This window comes from Sinocyclocheilus rhinocerous, unplaced genomic scaffold, assembly GCF_001515625.1.
Source record: "Sinocyclocheilus rhinocerous isolate Xijiao unplaced genomic scaffold, SAMN03320098_v1.1 scaffold1600, whole genome shotgun sequence".
Taxonomy (NCBI): Eukaryota; Metazoa; Chordata; class Actinopteri; order Cypriniformes; family Cyprinidae; genus Sinocyclocheilus; species Sinocyclocheilus rhinocerous.
The window spans coordinates 1,264,258-1,286,441 of NW_015665129.1; the positions used below are offsets into that span (position 1 = coordinate 1,264,258).

General features: G+C 37.8%; 3 protein-coding genes across 3 annotated transcripts in view; all 3 read right to left on the bottom strand.

The window, feature by feature from the left end:
• slc17a9a (solute carrier family 17 member 9a) overlaps positions 1-3,324 on the bottom strand; it is an 8,401-nt gene extending 5,077 nt beyond the window's left edge. Inside the window, exons 1-3 of the mRNA XM_016542286.1 lie at positions 3,104-3,324; positions 1,792-1,989; positions 1,562-1,701 (exon numbers count right to left, since the gene is read on the bottom strand). Of these exons, the coding sequence (XP_016397772.1) occupies positions 1,562-1,701; positions 1,792-1,989; positions 3,104-3,234 (469 nt within the window). The 5' untranslated portion in view covers positions 3,235-3,324. The remainder of the gene's footprint in view (positions 1-1,561; positions 1,702-1,791; positions 1,990-3,103) is intronic.
• Positions 3,325-4,084: 760 nt separating this feature from the next.
• Positions 4,085-11,035, bottom strand: gid8a (GID complex subunit 8 homolog a (S. cerevisiae)). Its single transcript, XM_016542287.1, has 5 exons — positions 10,959-11,035; positions 10,210-10,337; positions 9,904-10,100; positions 4,556-4,753; positions 4,085-4,382 (listed from the first exon to the last, which is right to left on the bottom strand). The coding sequence occupies exons 2-5, from the start codon at positions 10,325-10,327 to the stop codon at positions 4,209-4,211; spliced, it is 687 nt and encodes a 228-aa protein (XP_016397773.1). The 5' UTR covers positions 10,328-10,337; positions 10,959-11,035; the 3' UTR covers positions 4,085-4,208.
• Positions 11,036-12,762: 1,727 nt separating this feature from the next.
• LOC107731131 (oligodendrocyte transcription factor 2) lies at positions 12,763-17,073 on the bottom strand. The gene is made up of 2 exons (XM_016542117.1): positions 16,974-17,073; positions 12,763-13,375 (listed from the first exon to the last, which is right to left on the bottom strand). Exons 1-2 carry the CDS (start codon positions 17,071-17,073, stop codon positions 12,837-12,839), a joined length of 639 nt encoding a protein of 212 aa, XP_016397603.1. The 3' UTR covers positions 12,763-12,836.
• Between the last annotated feature and the right edge of the window lie 5,111 nt (positions 17,074-22,184).

Consider the following 22,184-nt stretch of genomic DNA (forward strand, 5'->3'; position numbering starts at 1 on the left):
CGTCCAGTGTAGGCAGACTTTAGAAGTTGTAGACCCGGTGTTACTCACCTATTGAGAAGAAACAAAGCAACCTCGGCGTCCGATCGCAGGCCTCCGCTCCTCGAGTTCTCTCCAGCGCTGGAAAGCTGATCCGATATTTACACGGGTCCTACTTCTTGCCTTATCGTTCCGCAGACGTTTTCCTCTTTTGTTTTTTATCCGCCATCTCTATCTTTCTGTCGCTCGGCTTGGCTAATGTCCACATCACGAGTAGACACGCCCCTTATTGTTGATTGGCTACAAGTTTGTTTTTGCTATTTGTTTTTGAAAAATCACATACCCTGCCTTTAAGGGGATATGGAAGCCCATTTCTGCCACATAAGGAAAACATGGTAACAAAAAAGTAAATACTATGTTACAATGATAAGATACTATAATTATGAGATAAAAAGTCTAAATTATGACATACTAAGCCATAATTATGAGATAAGAAGTTGACTTTATGACATACTAAATCAGAATTATGAGATAAAAAGTCTAAATTATCAGATTAATGTCATAATTATGAAACATAAAGAGAGAGTCTAAATTATGACATACTAAGTCATGATTAAGTGATGAGAAGTATAAGGCTGTATTCACACCAGGAGAGTCCACTAGTTCACTTGCTTTGGTCCGGACCAAATACAATGTAGATTTTTTTTTGTTTGGTGTGGTTCGCTTTCACACTGCCCTTTTTGCAAGTGAACCAGAAACTGTAAACAAAACCACACGTGTGCTTAAAGTCATACTTTCATTGGTTTATCCATTCAACCGTACTAGAGTTCGTTTGGAAGTGGACCGAGACCACCTCTTCAGCTGGGTCTCGGTACGGTTGTTTGGTCCGCACCGCACGAGTGCGATTGCTGTATTCACACCTGCCCAAAAGATCCGCACCAAAGGAGGAAACGAACTTGAGTTCGATTCAATCAAACCAAACAAGACAGGTGTGAATACACCCTAAATTATATTTTATATGGGTGACACAGAAATCAAAATGTCATAATTGAGATAAAAAGTTGATGTTTTTAATATAAAATTTGTATTCATGACATATAAAGTCAAAATTATTACATTATACATATATATTTTTGTCATCATTTTGACTATTTAATCTCATAATTATGAATTTCTGTCATAATTTTGACTTTTTATAAGATAATTTTTACTTTTATGTCATATACTGTATGTCATTTCAACTGTTTTTCATAATTTAAATGTATTATCATGTACCAAAGGTGGAAATGTTGGCTTACATAAGTGGCAGAAAAAACATAAGTAAATGTAAAAAATGTGTGATGTCCAAAATGAACAACTGAAATTAGTCAGGGTGAGCGGATTCTGATTAAAGTAACTTAGACCCACCCTAGTAATTACAGCCAATGCCCCTAGCAACCGATTTTACAGACTTGCTGGTGGAAATTTCAAGTTCAAACATGTTGATAGACTATTTCTGTACATTTTTGAGTTAATGAGATTCTCTCTGAATTCCCCTCATTCGTCTTACAATTTTCTCCCCAGCTGTCTCTCACAATGGTCTCACCTTGCATTACACCCAATAGAAACCTGGTCACTGTCATGGTAACAAGAGGTCGAAGTCCAATGTTGGCCAGAAGCGGCGTGATAGCCGTCATCACGGCCCAGGAGGAGGTGGACAGCAGCAGTACTCTCTCTCCTCCTATCCTGTAAAAACAATGCTCATCATCATCATCATCATCATCTTCTACTTTCCATAATTGATCTACGACCTGTACCCTTCACCAAAACACTCACCTATCACTGGCATGGCCACCAAGTACCTGAGTAAAACAGTAACCCCAGAAAAAAGCACCCAGCACTATGCCAGTCTCGGTCTTGCTCCATCCGAATTCTTTTGCCATGGTGACGGCACAGATTGGCATGGCCATCCGTGACCAGTAGAGAAGACATGTGACTAACAGAAGCATCAGGGTCCAGGTCCGGGCCAGTGGCCTGCAGCAGGTGGGACATTATAATTACAAGTGTATCAATCTGGTGGCCCAGAGCACAGCACATTTTAGGTGCCTCACTCTGCAAACAATACGTTACAAGTTAGGCAGATATACAATTGATGGCATAGGATACTTATACAAAATTATCAGTAAGCTTTCAAAAGACCTACTGTAAAACATCCAGCATATCTAATAAACAAAAATGAACACTGATTCTTACTCATGAGGTTTTTTTTACTTTGTCTTCATAATGCTCATTCAGAACAACCTCTTAGCAATTGTAAATGTTTTTTAATAAAAAGTGTACATTTTTATTTTTTACTTTTAATGTCTAACTTTTAATGTCTATTGAAAGCCCATATTTATATCATAGTATCTCAACACAGTGTTGTCAAACAACCATTCTCTAACCGCAGAATTTAATCTTGTTGCACTGGTATTACTGTACCATGGTACATTTTTATTGATTGATTGATTGATTGGACTCATCCACCAAATACTTTATCAGGGGACTGCAGAGACAGGTAGACATTTTATTGCAACAATTGCCAGGAAGTGAAACTGTTTGTTGAATGCTTATATTCATCATGTATCATGGTATCTGAGCACAGTTTTCAAACAGCCATCCTGTAACCTCAGAATTTGATTACAGTCAGCAAACAGTAAATACACTGTCAGTAACAGAGTTAACAGTAACGTGTTACCAGTGCAACGGTGTATGTGTATACATATTGATATACATATACATAGATGTGTAGTGTGCATAGAAATAGTTTATCTGTTCAGTCCTTGGTAGCCCTAACTCTCTCTCTCTTACTAATATATATATATACATACACACACAGAGTTAGGAAACTATCAGGGACCGAATAGACAAAGAAGACGATTTCCATGGAACTATTGTCAGGAAGCGAAACTAAAGAAAGGTGTATAAAGGAAAGCGATGTGAATTTCACTGTCCACTGACAACTCCCGCTGATTATACGAGAATGATTAACGCGCCCCAGTAAGTTGTGTTCACAACAGAAACTATTGTTGATGCAGTTGACGCACAAATACACTGACATTTAGCATTGTTTCTAATCTCCTTTAATAAACAGTTTTTTTTATCATACCTTGGCCATACTGTTGTCTTGTCGTTAATTTGCGTTTTCTTTAGCCCGGACGTGTCACACACATTTCTGAAAGGTGTTTTCACAGAGTCCACGGGTGTTTGGAAGCGGTCCGATTCTTGTTCAGCAGCCATTAAATCCAACTGAGTAGAAACCGGACACTGAGAGCCGGTTCTGTGCCGAACAGGAAGGTTTACTACTGCATTTATAGAGCTCGCAGTGACAAAAAGGCCACACCTACATTAAACGTTTGAAGAACAACTCATCCTGGTTTGCATTCATCTTTAAGGACTGAAGGTGATTATTATCTAGGAATGTAGTAATTCTTGTACGTGTACTTATACAACATAATTCTGTATTAAATCTCTGTCATCTCTATGGAATCTGGTGATTCGACCTTAAAAAACCTGATTCAGAAAAACTCCAGTAAACAAAATCTACTGTGAAATCAACTTTATCCCAAACAAGCAGTGCAAAATGTGAACAAAAATGAAAGACAAAAATCATAAACATAAGGCTTCAAGACTGTAATGACAATATTTGCTATTTTGTAATTAAAATAGCTTATATAATGAAGGTCTAAAACTCAACACGGTTTACTCACAGTAACAGCATCTGTAGCTTCTCATAAATAAAAAATGAAGTTGTTGGATCCATGATAAAGATAGTTCTATTATATCAGTCTTTTCCTTTACATCCAGGAGCTAATATTTCCCTCAAAAAAGCCTAATATAAGCATGAGGACATACTACTGTATGTGAAAGTGAAGAGGTTGAAATAAAATATAAAATACAATACAAATTACAAAACCCATATGATATGACAGACTGAAAATGAGCAAAAACAGTACCATAGGAATATTCCATGTTCTTCAGAAAATAGGCTACCAGCATAGTAAATGGTAGATTACAATAAAAATTTAGGCTTACAGTTTTCAATCAGTATAATTTTGTTTGAAATATAATCATATACTGTTGCTTAAGTTACTTTTTATAGAGGCATCAAGAAAGAAAAAAAACATTATACATAGATTTATATTTGCTATCCAGTCACTGACTGTTCATAAATAAGACAATAAATTCAAATGTGTCCATGTGGATTACAGTCTCTACTTGGGGTCCTTAATGGTGCCCTTGCTGAGGTCTGTCATTCTGGAGTATTTCACTTTTTTCTGGTCCAGTTCGTTCTGAGCCCACAGTAAAAGCTTCAGCAGCTTTGCTAATTTTGGAGTAGATTCTCTGTTCTCATAGTCTAGAACAGCCTGGTTCACCTCGCTCCACACCTATAGAGGGAGACAGAACCCAGCATTAAGGAGGGAGAAATAAGTCCAGAATTCACACCAGGTACAGTAATGCCCCATACTTACCATATATAAACAGGAGAATCAACTGTCACGGAAACAAAGTTCACTAACCTATTATGATGGTTATGTCCTACACAAATAAACACACATACCTTCTGCCTCTGCATCATGTTGAGCAGGTCTCCAAACGGCGATTCTTCAGGGTTGTCGAAGGCGAGCAGTGCCAGGGTTCGCTCCATCTCAGTAAGGCATTCTCTGCTCTCCTCTCCCTGTTCGGCGAGCTGTGACTGCGCAAACTCCAGCGCCGCCTCAGTCTCCCGCAGACGGATGAGCTCAATCAGATGCTGCTGCTACAAGAAAAGTTAACAACAGTTTCACAGTAAGGATCAGGTCAAGTTTTACTATTAGGATTGTTTTCTTTACAGTACTTTTCCATTTTTGTCAGGGGCGTGTCTAGAGGGGTGGCACCGGCCCCCCACAAAATATGCTTGCCCCCCTAAGCTCTTTAGAGTTTGTGCTTAGTTGTGTTATTCAGCCATGAAGCACCAGCACCGCTTAAAATAGAAATTATGTTACGTCAGAGCAGACTGATCAGAGTATAACATCTCACGCGCTGACGTCATACGCTAATCGGCAGCGTAGCGCCGCTTGAAGTAGTACACACCTACTCACTGTCTGGTTCACTGCCAATTAATTCCCGTATATTTACGACGCCATTGGATTAGAGTGCTGTCAATTACACAATGCTCAACGCCATTGGATTAGAGTGCTGTTAATTTCACAATGCTCAACGCCATTGGATTAGAGTGCTGTTAATTTCACAATGCTCAACGCCATTGGATTAGAGTGCTGTTAATTTCACAATGCTCAAATGGCTAGATATTTTTGTTTAAAGCCAGTTTGTTATAAAGCAAATAGCCAATAAATAAATTTGCTTAAAAATCAGTATCAGTATCCAATTTGCTAGTTAAAAGAAAAGAAAATCTGAATTCTGAATCAGCTACGACCGGCGCATCACTAATTAAAATACTAAGTAAAAGGCCTCAAATTTGAAGTACAATCTGGGATGTCTTTTTCTATCATGTGCGGACCACAAACACCCCCGACCAGGTTAGAGGTGTGGCTGATTCCGTATTCAGAAAGGCGCGGAAAACAAATAACGCGTTCTAAGGAGAGATTAAAGGGACATGCTTAGCCGCTTGCTAGCGGTAGCCTGTTACATTACAGTACATAACATTTCACTTACCACATAAACAGAGTAAGGAGAGATGACTGATAGGATGATGGCGAATGATTTGCAGATCCTGAGCACCACTGACAAACATCTAATCTTGTAAAATGTGTGGTAAGCACTGCTGAGTGTTGCTCCGTACGTGTGATCGCGAATCTCGAAAGTGAAAGTAAAAAACAAGTGCGCGTTCATAAGTGATTTCAATGCCCCGCATATTAATAAGGGCTCCCTGATGCCTGCAGTTTATATACAGTATAACTGCCCAATGATATAATTGCGACAGAAGATATTGAAGTATATTTTTCCTCCCATCTCGTATCCATTACCTTTAGGACTTCCATGCCTTATGAGCAGTTGATTTATGCTAATCGATGGACTGTTATGTTAATAAGTCTCAGCATGTTATAATCATTGTATGGCTTGAGTTAAGGTAGCCTATCTTCTGAATTAAACAGTTTATCATACAGACTGAAAGCGTGAATCCCATCTCTCTCCGTTTTTGTATTTGGGTATTTGTGCGTGCATGCGGGGGAGGGGTCCGGTTTTCGAATAATAATCTAATAATACCCAGCGATTTTCGAATATTCTTTTTGCTTGGAATGCCCATCCCTAATATATATATATATATATGTTGAAAGCTCCTTAGAGTTTGTGCTTAGTTCTGTTATTCAGCCGTGATGCACCAGCACCGCTTAAAACAGAAATCATGTTACGTTTCTTCCTGTTGTTTCAAAGATTAAAGGCACAATCACTTTCCCAAATAGTCTGCAGTAACGTGGTAAATGCTCAAATGTGGGGTTTTAATAATGTTAGCGTTCTGACACTTGGAATTTTAAGATGTAGGCTAGAATAGTAAACACCTGTTTGTATTGAATAAACAAACGTTTTTGCGTGGTAGTCTTATGTTTTTTTTATTTTCGTTTGCAGTGTCCAAGAACAGCTTCACATTTAAATGATTTTGTCTTTAATCAGATGAGAATATGGCTATTAAATATACTATTTGTGTAATATTGATGATTAAGTTAGAGGTTTGTTTATTTTTAGATAGAATTTTGTGGAAAAAAACGAAAAGGGGACAAAGTCAGGCACAGCAGCAATACATTCAAGTTTTTTTTTTAAGAAGAAACCATGCATCTCAAAGACAGGTAGATGCAGTGCAGTGCAGTGCAGGTCAGAGCCAATCCACCAGGCAGGGCCAAGTTGGCCAGCAAATTAGCAGCCCTGAACCTGGCACACACACACACACACAGTCTGTTTGGACAATAAAATAAGTTGAGAACAATTATTGTCTGTTCAATGGTTTTTATTCATAAAAAGAGAGATGCGTTGTCCAGGCACTTGTGCAATGCCATTTTTATGTCATCCCACTTGTGTTGGGGCACATGACTTTTACCATGGGCCCCCCCTGACTGGTTCTTGGTCCCCCCTGTGCCACCCCATTAAAAAAATCCTAGAATCGCCCCTGCTGGGGTGGGGGTGAGGCCATCAAGAGGCCTTCATTACTACATTTGCATGTGCATTGTAGAACACAACATGCCAATGGATTCTGTTATGGTTTACAATGGCTCTCTAATGGCACTTTTCCACTGCATGGTACGGCACGATATGGTTCGATACGGTTCACTTTTGGGGGTTTTTCCACTGGGTACAGTACCTGGTACTTTTTTTCAGTACCACCTCGGTTGAGGTTCCAAGCGAACCGTACCGTTACCAAAACGTGACGCGTAAACTCTGCTGATCACTGATTGGCCGGAGAGAATCGTCACCACCTGCGTCACTGAACTTGCGACACGAGACAACAGACCTGCTCGATTTAAATCAGCACAGCCAGCGAAGGATCGAACACAACTGTTTTGGAGTCGCGGCAGTAGAGTTTATATTATAGAGCAACTATAACAACATGTGAATAATCCCGCCCACTTTAAAGCGGTACTAAACTGCAGTGGAAATGCAAACCGAGCCGAGCAGAGCCGTGCCGTGCCGTACTGAGAGCCGAGTCCTACCACGCAGTGGAAAAGCGCCATTAAATGCTCTGTAAGGCCTGGTTTACACCTGGTATTTAGATGCATTTTCGTTGATCTGATCACAAGAGAACAACACTAAATATAGGTGTAAACACGGTCTAAAACATACTTGTCCAATTTCAACCACTTCCAGAGGTAGTTAAAGATTGCTTTCATAAAGTAAACGCTCATGTGGTCAAATGCGTTCAAGCAATCACAAAAGACCACCGTCTTGCCACCCACTTCCCTAACATGTAACTGTAATGGGACAGGTTTTGAGAAAGCACAACAAAACAGTCAATTCAAACTATGCTTGCTACATTGTGCCAAAACACACAGATTAGGATTCAAATTGCAGTTACCTTATGCCAGTTTCACACTGCATGATTTTAACCCCCCGGTTTTCACTCGCAGACAGTTTTGTGGAAATTGCAGATTAATGCACAAAATCTGAGGCAAATTGGTGCTTGTTCACAAGTGACAACCGCATAGTGTGCATTATCACACAATTTGAGAAAAGCACTGTTGGCAACTGTTTGCAATTCTTCCTACTACTTCCTACTGAAAAGCTGTGTAATGCGAACCCCTAACAGCAAATAGATGGTTCCCCAGATAGTCATGCATTGTGAGAAGAGTAGACAAAACAACTTTGAAAATCGTGCAGTGTGTGCCCAGCTTAAGGTGACCATATGTCCCAGACATGTTCTAAATTGCCTAGATGTTTTCCTATTTACATTCTCTCTTCAGTTCTCATACATTACATGTATTTGCATTGTTTTGACTGTTCTCTGTAAATCCCACCTTCTTGCATGCCACAATTGATCAATTATTTGTTCAAAGTCTAAACGCTATTGGACAAACTACTTTTCAGTAAATTACCTTCAGCAAGTATGAAAACAACAGGAAAACAAAGCCAAAACCCAGACATTTTAGGCAATTTAGAAATCCAGGCCAGGAAATGTCCAGTAAAAAGAAGACAAATGGTCACCCTATGTTACCATTCATATTCTTTCCTTTGCATGTAAGCAGTGTAATGTCTTTGTATTCATATTTGTATTTGTGTGCCACATTCAGGCCTCTTGCAAAAGTGATGTAAAGTGTGGTAAAACAAGAAGGGACCGTCTAGACTAAATCCAAGCGGGAAACACAATTAAAACACATCTTAATACCAGGTGTGATCTGGGCCCGTATTTATCAAGCCTCTAAGAATTACTCTCAAGAACACTGCTAAGAATTGACTTAAGTGTAAAAAAATTCTTGGCTCAAAGCTGCGATTAAAAGTTATTTATCAAGCATCTAAGTCATAATTTAAGTGTAGGACTAAATCTTAAGTGTCAGTCTTAGAGTTGATTCACGACACTTCGCTGTGCCACAAACGGGATTTTGGATGAAGAAATACACAAGGACCAATCACTGAATAGATTTCCTTATTTAAGAATATTCTCAGATAAATTCACATTGAATGGTTAAATTCCTAATATGAGTTTACATTCAACACACATTTGACAAAGAATTTTCAAGAGAATACATTATGGTAAGGAAACAAATCGTCATCACAACCTTCAATTTACTTTGAAACTGGTTGTGTCAGTAGATGATAGTATCATGTATCGATGATAGTCATCTATAGTCAAATATTGCCTGTTGCTGATTTATTTGATGACAGCAAGACGATTATTATTATTATTATCCGTCAAAAATATAGACGCCTATCTTTAGTGATGCAGTGCGGAGAGCAGCTTCAGAAACTTGCAGACGTGTGCAGTGTAAATAAGGGGTAAGAGATTTATTCATCATACAGTGTAGGTAGCTTCACTGATTAAAACGGGAGTGTTTTTAAAGAGCATATAATACTCACGCTAGAATGAAGTCAGTTATGTTCTTTGGTAATGTAAATATTCTTTGCTCGTTTTCTGTTTGAATAACTGAGGAAATGTAACTGTTTTATTAACATTCTTCCTCTCCTGAAAGATTCGCTCACATCTCTGTCTCCTCAGCGCCATCACAAGCCCCTGCTGGCAACTCCTAACCACTTGAGAGACCTCTTGAGCTGTCTTAAATAACTGGGAGAGTAAGAGTGATTCTTAGCTTGAAGAAATTTGATAACTTGCTTTTATACTTAAGTTTGAAAGTAGGTGTAAATTTAATGAATTCTCAGCACTTAAGACTAAAATGACACTTTGAGAAGCTTAATAAATACGGGCCCAGGGCTTTAGACATCTCCCTCCCTCCCTCCCAGCATGTCCATATAAGGTCAGATGTTTACCTGAAGGTGAAAGTAGAGGTATCGATTGGTGTCGAGGAGCTCTGGGTGCAGGCTGTTAATGAGAGCAATGGCTTCCTGGATCTGACCTTTCAAAACCATTTCCCTGATCTTTATCCTCTCATCCAGAGAGTCTAGATCCACATTCGGCTCAATCCCAGATTCCATACGAAACTTCTCTGCAGCCTCTTTAAATCCCTCTGTGGAATACAATCATGATCAGAGGGGAAGTTTTATTCATTTTAATTTACAAATATCTGTGCATTTGACCTGAATAAAGCACTATACTATAAAAGAATACTGACATACCTGTTACTAGATAGTTCATGATGAGCCTGTTCATATCTGCCCTCTGAATGTGCACATTATTCAGTTTATCCATCCATTCCTCCTTTGTAATATCCTCAGGCTTTTCTGAATAACTCATGATGGATATACTGTGGTAAAAACGACATGTAAAAATAAAAAACATTTTGCACACATCAAATATAAAAAAGCATGTGAACTCACTTTTAAATGCTATTATCAGAGAAGTAGATTGATTCACTTTTAGTGAACAATGTTTCTAGCTGTCCATGTTATCAAAAAAGAAGCCTATTTTCGCTTTTAAGTAGTCTAAGGTTCTGATGTAGGCGTTTGAAGGTAAATGAATGAATTGCACTGCGCACGTTCATATTTTCGCGGTGTTTCTGCTCATAGACTTTCAGCCAGCGGCTCACTGGCCAGTAAACAGAATACGCGACGAACGAATTTGGAAGGGTGACACTGATGCACTTGACAGGTTTAAAATTATTAAACCATCGCTATTAAGGTATAAAAGTTCGCATGAATTAGTTTTGCTTTTATCGAGGCATGAAAACAAATAAGCCCCGAGTGAACCACGGCAGCGCACAAGACTTGCAGACGAGACGGGCTTGTTCAGCTATTTTCTAACAATAACATTTGCAAATGACCACGCATGAAAACAAAGTAATAGCCAGTTATATTAAATTTAACTGTTGTTTATTCATTTATTTATTTTTTTCGCAAAATATGAAGAATGGTGATAAAATACTTACGGTTTACAGTTATAAATAGCGGTGGGCCTCAGCGAAGATCACGCGATAACAGAGGAGAGCTCTTAACGAGACTTGAGGGGAAGTAAGTGATTGGTCAGAATAATGACGTCACGGTTGCTGTGGCAAAGCTGCTAAGGTTGCCAGATCAGGTGCACAGTGAACATAGAATGATCGTTCAGATTTATTTTATTTACGGAACATTAATATCTGGAACAAGTATTTACTTATTTATTTTATTCGAATTTATTTGCTGGGAAACTATTTAAGAAAAATGTAAATACTAATTGTTTGAACTAATATAAATTGCAGATCGCGATTATAGCCTATTCGAAAACTGTCAGCTTTTTTACTGTTGTGTTTTTTCTTTCTTTCTTTCTTTTTCTTTCTTTCTTTCTTTCTCTTTCTTTCTTTCTTTCTTTCTTTAAATTGGCCTAATGACTAATCGAAATTTCATAACTGGACCTTAGCAATAATGACCTATAATATCTTTTTAGTATTGACTTTAACTTCACCAGCAATTTCAGGGTTTTGTTCATGCAGAGATACAATATAACAATAACCTTTGATGGTTTACCTTGTTATTCTAAAACCTTCCCAAAAGAAGCTCGAATTTGCCTAATCCTCTTATCTAACACAATGCTGTTATTGCAAAACGGGCATCAAAATATGGGCGAGAAATATAATTGATTATGTCTGAGAGATTAGATGAGACTATCACCTTTATTATATGGACCAGATGAGAAATCCCCCTGGTGGAGGGGGAGAAGGAGGGGGAGATTTTTGTTGCAACATGTCTAGATAATACAGTACAATACAATACATCTATTGTTTACTTTCACTCCTCATAACATTAAAACGACAACAGCCAGTAAGTTGTGCTGATGATGACCAGAGGAGCCAATGAAAATGTATGTTTTTTTTTGTGCTTTGAGGTTGAACCACACCATATGTTATTTCTCAGACAAAACAGGTGATGCAATGAAACTTTTGTCTGTGACATATTTCACAGGGGGATTTTTATAAAGAATATCTCTTTGGATTTGAGACTTTAGTCTTTGCAACTTTACAGATCTTCTTTATGCACCAAGAGCTTGTAACACTTCAAAGAGAAAGGAAAAATTGAAATCGCATCATATGACCCCTTTAAATCAGTCTTATCATAGTGGCTAAGTTCATGCAACTGGACCCAGATTTTATATTTTTCATTATCTTCATAGTGTACAGTACAAGTTTCCTTGGTTCTTTTTTATATATGTGTATGGTTTCTGTTTTTTTTTAAACACCATGCTTTCAAAGAACTATAAAGTCTTTTGTGGAACATGGTTTTCTTATGATGCTTTAAAATCCATACTCTATTTTTGCATTTTTCAAAATACATCCTGTTTTTAATGATGAGCTGCTTAAGCTAAATCGTGTATAAGCTAGTTACCTTACATTCTGACCATGTTTTTGCATGTTAAATAAAATGAATAAACAGGCCTACTTTTCAAAAACAAAACTCTTTAGGCTACTTTTCCTTTCTTTTGAAAACTCAAGACAAACTTGTCTTGACAGCAATGTCTATTTTTAATTTTGATTACAATTCCACAATAGCTAAAACATAAGTGACAGAAAATGTGAATATGAGGCTTCAGATTTCACATTCTTCAGAAAAACGAATCCCTTTTCACAGTTTATTTATACAGTGTTCATGTTACACTATTTACATAAAGAACTTGCGCGTGTGTGTGTTTCTTTTTTAATATGCAATTATGAACAATGTGACCTATAATTACACACTAAATTGTACGTCAGTTGTATTGAAGTACAATTTAGTGTGTAATTATAGGTCACATTGTTCATAATTGCATATTAAAAAATAAATAACACGCTAAAGACTCAATCTGACAATATATGTGGTGTCATAATATTCCGTGTCACGTTCTGCTCAACTATCCTCCGCATCTCCTTCAAGGCCCGAGCTTGCATCAGAATGTGGTTTTTGGCCAGGAGCAGCGTCGCTATCTTGGAGAGTTTTTTCACGTTTTGATTCGGTGTGTACGGTATGACCGCTCGCAGGTCATCCAGCGCGTCGTTGAGATCGTGCATGCGTCTCCGTTCACGCGCATTGATAAGCAGCCGCAGCGCTCTGGGTTTCTTGACTGTTCCGCTGCTGGGCACCGAGTCTCCGTGAAATCCATTTTCCAGACACTGAAAACTTTTTCTGTCCATCTCCGATGCTGTCTCTTCGATTATGCGATGGCCCGTGGTTAATTCATCGGAGGGGTGCGTGGGAACTCCTTCACCGAGGCTCTGACCGTAGCTGCTCATGGAGATGTGGAAGCGCAGTTCACAGTCTTGGTCACCAACCGCAAGTGGATTCATTCTCCTGATATTCATTCTGTCAGCAAATATGACTGTATTGTTTGTCCACGTTCCTTGTCGTTAGAGTGTGCTGCAGTAAACGCCTATTTGACCTGTCGAAACATTTGAAGGATTAACAGTCTGTCCAATCAAATCTGCGTCCCGTCACAAAAACAACAAACGGGTGCTGTTTTTATCTATTAGGAAGCGTATTGTTTTACAGTCATAATAACAATGATATTAAAAATATGTTTACTTGATGTAAGATGGCATTTTGCTTTTATAAACATTCAGTCGACATCCAAAACTGTTCATAATTTTCAATCTGAATATTTTGGGGATAAATGTCAAATGTCAGTAAAGAATTGTAGACTAAATGAAAGCAAAAAATTAAAGCTATAATAAATAGGCTGTTTAATTATTTTAAGCAATTACATAATAGGCCTATTTTTTATTGTCATTTCTATCATTTGTATGCCAACTGGTCAAATATCTGTTTCAGAGAATTTGATATTGATATTTGATATATAATTTTATATTGGTGATATTTTGTCATATAAACTGAATTTGTGAGGAATGGAAAAGACTGGCTTTGCTTTTGGAAACTGGGTAATCACGCCAAATTACTACTGGGTGTTAATCTACCCTGTGTATGCATGCAAGAGAGTGGAGACATTTTCAAAAATCTCGCTCAAAAAGTCGGAAGGAAACTGGGCTGCACACAAACACTGTTTTTGAATTACAGTAGGCCTATGGTAATAGTAAATGCTAAAAAAATTAATGTAATACATGATTTATTTTAGGGAAACAGTTGGCCCCCATTGTGTAAACAGATTTTATGTCAGTCAAAAATTATATAATAAATGACAATATTCCTCCCACACCCGAGAAATGCCCCAAACAAGTCTGATTAATTAGTTATCATTTACTAATGCAAATGAGCATGATTAAAATTAGACTTGCAGCAGTGGAGAAATCCTGGAGGGGGTTGATGGAAGGCAATCCAGTATTTTATGATAAGGAGAAACACATCTGTTCAATAAGTGAGAGTTGATGGCCTAATTTGTTTATTCTAATCATTCAAATGCAAACATGATTCTATTAGCCATAAACATGTAAAATAATGATAGACTCAGAGAAATTATATGAAATAAAAAAAATAAAAAAAAACATTTTGGATTATTGGCAGTGCTGGGTGAGCCCGGTCTCATGAAAATGCGTATAAATAGTAGGCCAAATACAAACAGAAAATCGTGGTATTGATACGCAGAAATTGACTTTGGTGTGCATATGATACGCACGTGTTTGACATGCAAATAATACGGAGTTTTCGCTTGCATATGATACGCAGTTTCGCGTACATATGATACGCATCTACCCCACATCCCTAATCTTACCAATTGCGTATCATATGCACGCCAAAGTCAATTTGTGCGTATAAATAGTCTACATGAAACATAAACTCGTGCTATTGATACGCACTTTCATGAGATCGGTTTGGCTGGAGAAACAAATGACACTTTTCAGGTTCATACCAAAAAACATTGTTTATAATATGTTTTCTGTGTGAATTTATCAAATAAAAATACTCTTAAAGGGATAGTTCACCCAAAAATGAAAATTCTGTAATTAATTACTTATTAATTAATTAAAAAGCCATTTGAAGAAGACGAATTCATAAATTACTCATTCCAAACCCATAAGACCTTTGTTCATTTTCATTTTCGGAACACAAATGAAGATATTTTTGATGAAATCTGAGAGCTTTCTGACCCTGCATAGACAGCAACGCAACTGACACATTCAAGGTCCAGAAACATAGTAAGGACATAGTAAGGACATCGTTAAAAATAGTCCATGTGACATCAGTGGTTCAACTTTAGCTACAAGAATACTTTTTGTGTACAAAGAAAACAAAAATAAGGACTTTATTCAACAATTTCTTCTCCTCCGTGTCAGTCTTCAATGCATGTTTACGACAGTATCACGACGCATTCGTCATCAAATTAAGCTTGGACCTTTCTGGGCCTTGAATGTGGTAGTTCTGTTGCTGTCTATGCAGGGTCAGAAAGCTCTCGGATTTCATTAAAAATATCTTCATTTGTGTTCCGAATATGAACGAAGGTCTTACGGGTTTGGAACGACATGAGGGTGAGTAATTAATGACAGAATTTTGATTTTTGTGTGAAGTATCCCTTTAATTTCTGAGGTAAAATTGTCTGAAAATTTGAAAATTGTTTCTTCACATTTTTTTCTTCAGTTTATTGTAGTAATTGCAAAAGATTTTGTTCAGCACATGGCCTTAGCCATAGCTTGGTCTTCACTTTAGTAAATGACACATGACCAGAAATATATCACATGACCTCATAGTTAAGGACTCCCATTCTGTAAAAAAAGACTGTAAAAACGCTACAGTAAAAACCTGTTAAATGGTTAATGGTAAATTCCCCTACTATATACGGTGAAAAACTGTATTGGACATTACATGTATTGGACATTAATTTTACGGTAGTATACCGTTTTTGGAAGTGAAAAAGACCGTATAATTTACAGTGAATAACCGTAAATTGACATTCCCAGAATTCCCTGCGTTACATTTCAAATTTGATGTTTTTTTGTTGAAATAACTATGTTTCTTCTTAGTTTTTTTCTTATCAGTTTTGTATATTAGGGTTGTGTGTTACACCTAATGTTGTTAAATGAATGTTTATTGCATTATTTCAGTTTCATGTGTTACTATGATGGTGTTTGGTGTTTGTGTGAATGACACTGTGCACCTTCTATGTTATTATTTAAAAGTTGCTTGTGATGGGATTTGGTTCATCATGTGACTTTCTCATCACCACCTGCATTTGGTGGTTATAAGTGTATTACAAAGGTACAAAACAGATTTCAGTACTTCAATAGGTTGGTATATTAACATTATATCAGTTAATGTTTTTCAACTGTATTCAACTGTAAATTTAAGTTAAAAACGTAAAACCTAAAACGTTGCTACCGTATTTTTTACGGTAAAATTCCGGCAACCACAGCGGAATTTTACGTTTTAAATTGTAAATTTTACGGAATTTTTTTTACAGTGTATCTGTCAAACATAAAACAACAGGAAAGGAGGGATTGAGGACACAATAAAGGAGATGCAGAGATCACCCAGTGACTGATGTAATAATGTATGAAAATTAAAGCACACCCTCTCATCACTATATTGCTGATGACATTTCACTTGAATGTGCCCGCCAATTTTTATTCATTCTGTTTTTAGGTTGAATTAGATAGCCTAAGTTGAATTAGATTAGATTGATTAAATAAAGATCATAGGTAAATAATATTGTACTGTAATAATAATGGCTGTAATGACAGCATTTTTTTCCCATATTAAAATTAAATTATATTTAATTATCCCAGTTTTATATATATGTGTGTATATGTATATATATATATATGTGTGTGTGTGTGTGTGTGTGTGTGTGTACAGTATATAAACTTATACAAAATGTACCCACAATATTACGATATCAGAATCACAAAAAAAAACTAAACAGAAAATTGTTTAACATTTTTTTTTAGTTTCTGTCAGATTTGGAACACATCTCTCCTCTCATGGATCTCAGCTACCCATGTGATCTACTCTGTGAAACCGCAGATGCCATGTAAGACAGTCACACTTATCACTTAGCAGATTCACCCACTGGACGGTTGGCTGTGGGGAGATGGGGGTTCCTGAGTAGGAAGTGGGGTGAAAGTAAAACCCGTTGCTGGGCGACTGAATCATAGTTGCTATGGTGAACATGAGTTGAGCAGCTGGTCCAATCAGCTGAGAAATGTAGGGCAAAGTGGATCTCATACTGAAGAGAGTGATGTAGAAACATGTGGGAGGAAGAGAGGAAGAGAGAATGGGAGAAAGAGACAGGGACAGTGGAAGTAAAAGATGGGTGCAGAAAAGGAAGACTGTAAGAGAGGAAAAGAGGGAAGTTGTAGAAAATGATCAAACAGGATGAAATAAGGAATATTTCAAGTAATAAGGAAGATACAGATAGTGAGGGGGAAAAGCTGGAAAAATAAAAGAAAAAAATATCTAGTCCAGAATATTTATGTAGCCTACTAAATGTATTTTACACATTCATTTTTCCCTCTTTCATTTAACATTTGATTATTTTTCATAATGTTATAAATGTATGCAATTTTTTTACCACTTAATTTTTTTAAGCTAATTATGATATGTGACCAAAACAGTTGTTTGATATTTTTGAATGTTGCCTTTTAGCCTACATTTTTTTCTGTTTGTGAATTGTTTTGTTTCATAATCGCTTTATATTATATAGCTAGGCTATATATTTTTGTCGTCAAAATTGACTCGTTACATTGCAGTACAGTATCCTAACAATCATTTTTTTTTAAACGAGCAAGTTTAAACGTCTTTTAATAATCCCTTAAAGAATACGGGGTTTCTTTGACCTCGACAGCAGGGTTAGATAGCCTATACATGACAGTAGAAGCAGGTGCAGGCAGTTACTTAAACTCAAAGGGCTTCCTCAGCTCTTATTCATCTACATTATCTTGATTCCTCGTCAATGACAAAGCCGCTAAATCGCGCAACTGCATCACCAAAGTCTCCCTCCTCCACAGACTCGCATTAGTGGTGTCGTCTTGTGATGGAGAGGCCCCTGTCGCGCGGTGGGGTGGACGGGCCGCTGAAGAGCAGGGACGCACGATGAATGGTCCGGCCGGTATTGTAATGCAAAGACAAAACTCCTCCTTTGCGCAATGGAGAAGGAAGCAGGCCCAAAATATCGCTTCAGGGGAAGAATAAATAACCGTTTTCCCTGTTGAGCATCTATTCTGGGATTTTACACATTTACAGTCGAACTGAAGGGGATTGGAAATGAGGTGAATTCAAGATGGTGAATGAATTATAGACTAGGCCTACTGCAGCAAACTGTCAGGTCCATGAAATCGCACGTGGGTTATGGGCTTCTATAGGCTTCCTAAATATTCAAATCCCTTCACTTCCTATCCTCCCACTGGCTCTCATTTGTAGAAATTAGATGGGCCTATTTGTTTACGATTCACAATTTTTTAGGATAATTCATGGAAACTCATGCAACCAAAGAATTTGGGGTAGTGCTCATCAAATGTAGCCTATTTGGACTGCAACTATAGGGTAACGTAGCCTATTATACATTTTCGAATTAAGGTTTGAACCCTCAATGAATATGCAGGGTATGTAGGCTATAGCTTATACTTTTAAAAAGCGATTTCAAACTTTTAACTAGAAAGTAGGTAAGATTACAAGGTGCAAACTCGCAAAACGCTCACAAATCTCTTTCAGCAACAGCGCCAGCGTATTTTGCTACAATATCGAAAGTAACGAACTTAAAATCGATAAAAGCGGTCCATTTTAATTAGGCCTAGGCCTATATATTAGGCTATAGATGAACTCACCTTTTTTACATTTAAGATAATTGGCGGTTAGTTTATCGCTAGGCGCGCCACAAAACTGTTGCCAGAGATCTTCCCCAAAAATTAGTGTCACTGAATTAAAATCATTGAATAATTCGCGCATGGACTCTATACTTATTTCGCATTTCTTTGAAAAATGATTTTAATATTTAGCTGACGTATTTCGGATTTATTTTTAGCTATTAGGCCTACATTTTAGACTAAATGTAGCCTTCTTAAAAGCTCAGAATCTGCAGGAAGTGCAGGTTTGAGACGGTGGGGATTGAATAGAATTGTCGCTCCCTCTCTAAAGTCTGGAAATAAATTAGCCAAAAGTATGTGAAGCAAGTGATAAACCATGAACTGACCGTGGCAGACATTGTTTAGAGTGCTCGGGGACATTTCTAACAGCAGCTGTGGTTATGAACAATTTTGGGTAGCTACTACAGCAACTCAACTGAACGTAAAGGTCGCTAATGGCTCTCAGTCCTCCGAAAGTCAGCCTCACTGGTTTTCAAGGGCACCGTACTGATGGGGATTTGGATAACGGGAGGGGAGGGGGCCTTCGGTGCGGCTCATGACGTCACCGTGTCCCGGCGTAATCCTCTTGCGCTTGAGTCCTATCAGCAGAGGAGGGCGAGCGCGCGGGGACGCGAGGAAGCACTAATCTCTCCAGAAGGGATCAGCGCAACCAAGACGCAAACGAGGCCATTTAACACTGCAGCAGAAAACGATTACGATTAAAAACGGGATACAATCGGTGTGTTTCGGCGGTAAACGACAGGCGTGACCTCATTGCTCGTTGCGGGATGCAGGAGGGATACGGCGGCAGCTCAAAAGATGCTCGACGGAGAAAATGGAGCATCGTGTTTACGGGGGACTTTAGTGGTGTTTCAGTCATTTTGCTTGTTTTGGCGGTGATATTATTTTGAATAAGGTTGGTCTACAGCTTTTTGTAAAAGAGTTTATCGTGTATTTTGAGATTTTAAAAGTGTTTTGTTTACACTTGATGTAGTCTGAGGGATGCACTACTGCAGAGGTCAGCAAAATGAGTGAGAATCATAACAATGCGCGCCCTTCAGACGGATGCTACCTTCTTCATTGCTTTCATTCTGTCGCCTGCAATGCAATTCCTTGATCTATACGACACCGATTAATTCATGATATGTTGTATTTGGGCATTGACATTCTTTTTGAATTCCTAACCGTACTGCCACTGAGGCACACAAATCCCAGAGACCCAAAAGAAGGAGGACAATAGCTGTGGCTGCTTGAATTGAGGCTGCAGAATCATATACAGAGCAGCTCTTAAAGGGAGCGAATATAGGCCACCGGTTGGCCTGCTCTGCGCAATATATGCATTGGTATTTGATTGTCTTTCACGCGAAATTGAAATAGAAAACAACGTAGAAACACTATTGTGATTGTAATTTTGACGTTTTGTCGTCGGCGTGTTTTCAAAACGCATTACGACATCCCTCTTTGCGGTACTCTTAGAAGAGCAGCCTGCTCTGGCGTGCGCGCGGCATGGAGGGTGGTGACATGGGCCCGCCACTCTGCGTGTTCACGGCGGACCTTGATTTAATATCCATACAATTAAGGCACGCGGTGAATGCCAAGAGAGGGGCCTTACAACGGCGAACCTGTATCGTTTAGGAAAATGAGCAGCAGAGATGCGCAGATCCGGAGTGAAGGCTAGTAAAGCCAAAGAGCTAAACAGGAACTGAGGCCGCTTGGTTTGCAGGCGCATGATAGGAATATTAAGTTCGGGAACTGACAGGAATGTGAAATTCCTCTTCTGAATATATATATATTCTGAATATCACTAAGTCTATTTTTACTGGTATATGAGGTCATTTTCATATAGCCTATAGTAATAATAATAAAATAGATTTAAGACTATTTAGTAGATGCTTAAATCCCATAATTTAATCATGCCATGCAGTGTAAACAACAAAGAATATGATAGGGATTTGGTAATATAGGCACAACACTGCTTGAAGGAACCTTGGGCAAATATTTAAAATGTCCGATATACATGAATGTTTTTTGTGTACAAAAGAAATCTGGTTCCCAATGCAAAACTGAAAACGCAGAAAAACCGAAGACAGAAGGTCAATAGTATATCCTGAAAAGAATGGCTAATCAAACATTACCTGCATTATCATGTTCTGTGATCACTGTTTGGTCTTGTATTGGTAATTGTTTAAAAATAATTGGTAATTGCCTTTGATTCCTAATGTGTATTGAGTGTATACTTGTATAAATACTGCATTCAACTGAAATATATGGATTTGTTTAGAAAAAAAAATATTGCCAAAAAATGCTAAGTCAGGAGGACATTATTGTATACAATACATAACATAGAATAGGATTTACGGTTTTCAAATATCCAAACTGTTCAATCTTTTAATCTGCATAGAGCATCCTCTGCCAAGACCTGTCACTTCCTTCCACACTTTCTTTGTTTACCGGTCAATAAACCCTTATTTCATGCAAATCTGTTTCCTGCTTAGAAATTTTGCTTCAAGTTTTTATTTCTGGCCAGAACTCTACTTTCTGTTATCTAGATGAGTAAAACAAGATGGCAGCCAATCAATACAGATGGCCCTGAACTCAGTTATCTAGATTCAACTCTCATACAAGAGCAATATCATTATATTTTGAGCCGTTTCAGTAATAAATTCAACACCTATTTTAATATTTTTATATGACCTCTAGGAAATCATATTGCTATTTATATGTGCCACACATGCCAAAGACCTCTGCGTTTGACCACAGTGTGCTGATGTAGCTCTCATTGGGTGTTTATTTGAATAACTGAAGTTCCATCTCAGCAGTCTAAGCAAGTGGCAGGTGTGCACATAATAAATAAAGCAGGCTACCATCTCTACACTATTCAAATCTATGCTTGTAGATAAACACTGCTCATTCTCTTCAACTCAACATTGAATGGTTAAGGTGGAGTGAATAAAATATTCTTTGCACTATCTGCATATCTAAAAATGACCAATAACCAACATTGATGAGTATACAGAGATGAGGGAATTGCAGTATTTCCACATTTGTTATAATTAGCTCTATTTCTAAGCTTATTTTAAAGCTTTCAGAAGTGACAGTGACAATGTATCCTGTATTTTTTTAGACCCAACCCCCACCCCCCACAAATAACAAATTTATATCCATCAGGTCTTAAAATTAAGCATGTTTATCCTGTGTGTTCATCAAAGGAGATTTCTTAAAATTAAAACTGTTCAGGTGGGTGTGAATAGGTTAAAAAGTGATACAGAACTCCATTTTGGGCATCTATAGGTGCAAAAAACAATTAGCAGAGTAACAACACAGACAGTTTTCCCAACAAAGCAAGGCAGTAAAAAGAACACCTTCAAACACCAATTACACCATATAGTATTATTTTAATAATGAGCATGATCAAATCTAAGA

Coding starts and splice junctions, on each gene's coding strand:
- gid8a (XM_016542287.1), bottom strand. CDS start 10,327: ATGAGTTATTCAGAAAAGCCTGAGGATATTACAAAGGAGGAATGGATG. Junction 4,754..9,903: donor ACCTCTACTTTCACCTTCAG/GTAAACATCTGA, acceptor CTTTTCTTGTAG/CAGCAGCATCTGATTGAGCT. Junction 4,383..4,555: donor ACATGATGCAGAGGCAGAAG/GTATGTGTGTTT, acceptor CTCCCTCTATAG/GTGTGGAGCGAGGTGAACCA.
- LOC107731131 (XM_016542117.1), bottom strand. CDS start 17,073: ATGATTCAGTCGCCCAGCAACGGGTTTTACTTTCACCCCACTTCCTAC. Junction 13,376..16,973: donor CCAGTGGGTGAATCTGCTAA/GTGATAAGTGTG, acceptor TCTAACGACAAG/GAACGTGGACAAACAATACA.